The following is a 7050-nucleotide window of genomic DNA, read 5'->3' on the forward strand; positions in this document are numbered from 1 at the left end:
CCAGGAACACCAAGGGATATTCAGCACTGCATGTGAGTTAAAACACATTTCAATGCAGTTCTGCTAGTCTCGGCATATGCTCTCTCTCTTCACTGGCAGAAGTTCAAATGACTCTCAGTAAAGCTGAGTAACATATGGTCATATCTTCCACAAGACGTGCTATGTAACCTTGACTGCAGCAGAAGCGTCTGATTACTGAATGAAATGAAACTACCAGAGGAGTAAATCAGGACCAAGGACAGCGGCACTGTCTCAGACCATCCTTCAGTCTCACAGTCATCACAAAATGTGTCTTTTGATGCCAAAAGCTGTGTGTTTCCAAGAAACAAGGCCATCATTAAAGCGTTTTTAACATCAAACCATTGCTTCCAGCTACTATCTAAATCCATAATAAAACTTCATCCAGTAAAAAAGTGTTCTGGTCTGAATCAGGAGAGAAATCTGCTCAGATCAAGCAGCGTTTACAAGCCAAAACAGCTCTAAACATTTTAATGTGAGAGATAACAGGAGATGAACTTTTTCACTGGAGGAAGCATTACTATAAATTATGGACTCATATTTTAGCCAGAAGCCAGAGTTTAAAGTTAAAAATGTCTCAATGATGGATTTGTTTCTTTTGTCTTTTCCAGACGTTAACTGATGGACTGGAGTGCTGTGATTATTGTGATGTTTTTATCAGCTGTTTGCACTCTCATTCTGACGGCACCCATTCACTGCAGAGCATCCATTGCTGAGTATTTGATATAATCCTAAATTTCTACAAACTCATCCTAATCTCAGATTGCCTGAGAGTGAGCACATTTACAGCCAATGTTCAGTTTTGAGTGAACTATTCATTTTAATGAATTCCATCAAATGCACAATATTGTGTCCTTTACAGATGGGTCATTTTCAAAATATACTGTATATAAGAATTATTCTATTACTCTTAAAATGAAGATTTTAAAATGCTGTTTTCACAACAATGCCATAGACCACTGTTATTCTAGTAAAATTTATAACGTTTTTTTTTTATTCATATTTTGAATTAGTTTTTTAGTTGTTAACATTAATTTAATTGTGCTATTCTATTTTGATAAGTTTTTGTAAAAATAGTTTTTATTATATTTCATTAAACTAAATGAAAATGGTTAATTTTAATACGTTTAAAATGCTTAATTAAAATAATTTTGTGTTATTTAAATTTTTTTAATTTCAGTTACTAAAATAAATCGACCATAAACTTATTTGCCTATAAAAAATAATAATAAATATAATAAAACGACCATAAATGTATTTGCCTATTAAAAAAAAATCATAATAAGTCATAATATAAAGAATTTTTTTCATAATTTGAAGAACTTTTTCCACTATTAAGAAGCTTTTTTAACAAGAACTTGATGAAGGATGGAACCATATAAATGCCCATCAAGAACTTAAATTCTTAATTCTGTTAGAATCGAATACATGACGCATATAGAATATGACGCATATAGAATTTGCATACAGCAGCTGACTTCAGAAATTGCTACTCTGCAAATATGAGAATGTAGGTGAGTCCATCTTCATGATCCAGGAGCGCACTGCGCATGCGCGCTGTGCATCATGACAGAACGACAAGAGAGGCCTTTCCAAAATGTGATTAAAGCAAGCCTTATTAATCTGCATTGGTTATATCTGCACACATGCGCATTCGAAACGTCCCCATTTGAATTCCGGACACAAACACCCCAGTTATTAGATTAACTCAATGTATGTAAGTGATAAATCATTCACTCACCGAAAGCCCGTGTGGAACATGTACATCCGCGGCCCGCCGGCGTTGGAGTATTTGGGAGCGGTGAAGATGAAGTCTTTCTTGATGGACACGTAACTGATCAACGATAAAATAAGCAAAGCGACGCTGAACATCACCAGACCCAGAACACTGACGACCCGAACCATCTCAGCCCAGAAACACTGCGATTCACACCAGAAGAACGAGCATGGTGGACGCGACGCGCCGCGTCAGACGCTGATGATGATGATGATGATGCTGAGGAAGAGCAGGGGTCCACGGCTGCTCTCATCAGCACCGGCCGCTGCCATACCGGATCTGGGAGCATCATCTCCGCTCGCACTCGGGATTCTCGTTCAGGAACGGAAGGCGATATTTAAAGGAGACTCGATCCTGTTCAGAAAAATGCAAGAAATAAACAAGTCACCGCCGCTGACTGAAGCGCTGGAGGATCCGCGGACACGAAAGGGTTACACACGGATTATCCTCATCTCTCTCTCACACACACACACACACACACACACACACACATATCCTCATTACAAAACACACTATGCCTTTTAGATCCTTCAGTGGACTCCATAACAGCATGACAGTTTTAAAGTAGCCTACATATAATTTATTATTTTTTGTTTTATTGTCTTTGATTTTTCAACTTATAATATATTTGGAATCTTTCCTATTTAATATCTATCAAAGCATGTTTGTGAATCTTTTGATTCAGATCAGAACTTCTGAGCGGATTCACAAATGGTTTTTTTTTCTGATTTATTTTTCATTTTACAGCACAAAACATCAAGCCAGTAATGTAGTTATCAAATACACACACAAAAAAAATTACTTCAGTGCACTGCATAAGTGAATACAATTTTGATTATGCCAATATTATGTTGTAACATTGCTGTTTGAGTTTGCTGTAAAATGTAATATCTAGATATTTTATAAATACACAAAACACCCACACAATATTATGTTCTCATATTAATTTACATTTTTAAGTTAATATAATACATACATTATTGAGATTTTAGAAAATATTAACATATATTACTTCAATGATTATTTGTATCATTATATTTGTGATAAAGTCAACAAAAAAAAAACTAACAAACATCCAACATCATGGACAAAACAAAACAGAACAGCAAAACCTCTCACAATAACTGAGCAGTGATGTCCGATCTGCACAGGTAAAGATTACTGTAATCCCAACATCATTATGAGTTATATTATTACAGAACACAGAATAAAGGTCATTCACTTGGACTGGGGGGGATTTATGACTCACGGAGAGTTTGTATTTATGGAAATTAAAATGTATACTAGAAATATGAACATCAACAACTGCCTCTTACTTTTTCAAAACTTAAAAAGTATTTTAAAATAACACATGCAACCAAACACACAAACCTTTATGATAAATTTCAGTCCCTTGCTAAAGAAACAGACTAAACTGTGTAAAGTTTAACTACAGAAAGCTATTAGTGAACGGCGGTGATGAATCAGGCCTTTTGTAAACACACTAAATGTCTAATGCACTTTATATAAAACATTAGAGGCAGCACAGGATATAAACCACACAAATATCAATATCTGATATCTCACTTCTCTACAGAACACAATAAAAGCTGCAAAATTGCTCCTTCTCTCATGAAAATTTAAAAAGGCTGCAAAGGGAATAATTATGAAAAACTCATCAATTTCAGCAGCAGCAGGGAGAATTAAAGATCTGTTTAGTGGAGCAAAACCAAACGAGTTTAAAATAAACGACTTTCTGGTTCAAAGAGAGTTATGATCTTCCACAAAATCAAAGATTGCACTGAACTTTATCTGCAAAACAACATTTACAAAAACAAACAAACAAATGACTCTGTACTGTCTCTTGCTGCACACATTCTGTCCATATGAAATCTGATTCATGACATCATATTGACAAGATGACAAACTCGTATTTAAATACAAGTCTGCTTCTGTGTGTGTGTGTGTGTGTTTTTGTCAATTATATCACAATATATCATATGAAGGTTTAAGAAAGCAAGTGCAGCTTTATTCCAAAAGTAATCCCAAAATACAAACATAATCCAAACAGAGACTTGACTTGGCAAGAACAAACTTGGCATGAACAGACGTGACTCGGCATGAGCAGAATTAAAGTCTTAACTTGGCATGAACAGACTTTGCAGGAACGGACTTGAAAAAACTTGACTTGGCATGAACGGACTTGACATATACAGGCTTTGCATGAACAGAATTGAACAGACTTGATTTGGCATGAACGGACTTGGCATGAAGAGAATTGAACAGACTTGGACAGACTTGACTTGACATGAACAGACTTGGACAGACTTGACTTGACATGAACAGACTTGGACAGACTTGACTTGGTATGGACAGACTTGACTTGAGATGAACAGACTTGGACAGACTTGACTTGGTATGAACAGACTTGACTTGGCATGAAGAGACTCGACTTGACATGAACAGACTTGGACAGACTTGACTTGAGATGAACAGACTTGGACAGACTTGACTTGACATGAACAGACTTGGACAGACTTGACGTGACATGAACAGACTTGAACAGACTTGACTTGACATGAACAGACTTGGACAGACTTGAATTGACATGAACAGACTTGGACAGACTTGACTTGATATGAACAGACTTGGACAGACTTGACTTGATATGAACAGACTTGGACAGACTTGACTTGACATGAACAGACTTTACTTGGCATGAACAGACTCGACTTGACATGAACAGACTTGGACAGACTTGACTTGACATGAACAGACTTGGACAGACTTGACTTGACATGAACAGACTTGGACAGACTTGACTTGGTATGGACAGACTTGACTTGAGATGAACAGACTTGGACAGACTTGACTTGACATGAACAGACTTGGACAGACTTGACTTGGTATGGACAGACTTGACTTGAGATGAACAGACTTGGACAGACTTGATTTGGTATGAACAGACTTGACTTGGCATGAACAGACTCGACTTGACATGAACAGACTTGGACAGACTTGACTTGAGATGAACAGACTTGGACAGACTTGACTTGACATGAACAGACTTGGACAGACTTTACTTGACATGAACAGACTTGGACAGACTTGACTTGACATGAACAGACTTGGACAGACTTGACTTGACATGAACAGACTTGGACAGACTTTACTTGACATGAACAGACTTGGACAGACTTGACTTGACATGAACAGACTTGGACAGACTTGACTTGACATGAACAGACTTGGACAGACTTGACTTTATATGAACAGACTTGGACAGACTTGACTTGACATGAACAGACTTGGACAGACTTGACTTGGTATGAACAGACTTTACTTGACATGAACAGACTCGACATGAACAGACTTGGACAGACTTGACTTGGTATGAACAGACTTGACTTGGCATGAACAGACTCGACTTGACATGAACAGACTTGGACAGACTTGACTTGAGATGAACAGACTTGGACAGACTTGACTTGACATGAACAGACTTGGACAGACTTGACTTGACATGAACAGACTTGGACAGACTTGACTTGGTATGAACAGACTTGACTTGGCATGAACAGACTCGACTTGACATGAACAGACTTGGACAGACTTGACTTGGTATGAACAGACTTGACTTGGCATGATCAGACTTGACTTGACATGAACAGACTTGGACAGACTTGACTTGAGATGAACAGACTTGGACAGACTTGACTTGACATGAACAGACTTGGACAGACTTGACTTGACATGAACAGACTTGGACAGACTTGACTTGGTATGAACAGACTTGACTTGGCATGAACAGACTCGACTTGACATGAACAGACTTGGACAGACTTGACTTGGTATGAACAGACTTGACTTGGCATGAACTGACTCGACTTGACATGAACAGACTTGGACAGACTTGACTTGAGATGAACAGACTTGGACAGACTTGACTTGACATGAACAGACTTGGACAGACTTGACTTGACATGAACAGACTTGACTTGGTATGAACAGACTTGACTTGGTATGAACAGACTTGACTTGGCATGAACAGACTTGGACAGACTTGACTTGACATGAACAGACTTGGACAGACTTGACTTGGTATGAACAGACTTGACATAAACAGACTTGACTTGGCATGACCAATGCCAACATGAGGGCTATTTATATCAAACAATACAGGTCACATGACAAGAACCAACCAATGAGAGACAGGACACATGAACCAAAGAACCTATTACAGGATAACATGAGGGTAAGGGTATCACATGACAAGACAGGAACCATGACAAGGCAAAAATATCAAAATAAAAGACAAGAAAACAATGAACAAGGAACAAAAGCCACCAAACCTTTTAATTCATATTTTGAATTAGTTTCTGTTGTTTTTTGTTTATATAATTTTTTATATGTTTTTTTTTATTTCAGTGAATATAAAAGATCTCAACATAAAATTGACTTGATGAAATGAATTGACTGTGATTAATGTCTTGTTTTTGTTACCTTTAAAGTTTTATTCCATAATTGTGACAAAAATAGTAATTGTTAATGTGTGAATTATGACTTCTTGTATCATAGTTAAGACTTTATAAAGTCACAATTATTAATTTTATGCCATAACTTTTTATGCCATACACTAAAAAATTTTAGCGAAGAAACAATTTTCACTCATAAATTGCTAGTACATTTCACAAATAATATTTTATCATATATAACACATATTTGTGAATATAATATAATATTATATAATATACATTGAACAGTTGAATACAATTTGCAAGCACTGACAAATGTTAAATGTCAGAAGGCAGTGAGGAAAGTGTGTGTGTTTCATGTTTGAAGTGAAAGAAAGAGGAGAAGAGTGAGGAGCTCCAGACGTAGTTGTGGGATGTTGAGGTGGAAATGAGCAGAACTGAATGGCTGAAGCATGGCTCAGATGAATGGGGACATTATATGTGGAGACGGCTGCTGTGTGTTTGATGTATAGCTCAGAGGTCAGCGGGTGTGAGACCCTTGTGTGTGATGGCCAGGCCAGGGAGGGATGCGGTTGCTAAGCAACAGACTGACCAGAGCGTTCCATGGGATTAATTTCCACTTGCAGAAGATGAGCAGCGTCAATCACAGTCACACTCATTCATCAGAGCGCAGAAACAGCGGCTAAACACTCACTAAACACTCATCTGTCTGCTGCTGCCAGCCAGAGAGAAATGATTCGTTAGTGATGGAGTTCAGCTCAACTGGAGTATGTTTTCAAAACCTTCCTTTTTTTACTTTGA

General features: G+C 37.4%; 1 protein-coding gene across 1 annotated transcript in view; it reads right to left on the bottom strand.

Annotated features, from left to right (window-relative positions):
- Positions 1-2196, bottom strand: part of st8sia3 (ST8 alpha-N-acetyl-neuraminide alpha-2,8-sialyltransferase 3) — a 9712-nt gene extending 7516 nt beyond the window's left edge. Inside the window, exon 1 of the mRNA XM_059525476.1 lies at positions 1760-2196. Within this exon, the coding sequence (XP_059381459.1) occupies positions 1760-1923 (164 nt within the window). The 5' untranslated portion in view covers positions 1924-2196. The remainder of the gene's footprint in view (positions 1-1759) is intronic.
- Positions 2197-7050: the final 4854 nt, after the last annotated feature.

The sequence above is a fragment of the Carassius carassius genome, chromosome 36 (genome assembly GCF_963082965.1).
Source record: "Carassius carassius chromosome 36, fCarCar2.1, whole genome shotgun sequence".
Lineage (NCBI taxonomy): Eukaryota > Metazoa > Chordata > Actinopteri > Cypriniformes > Cyprinidae > Carassius > Carassius carassius.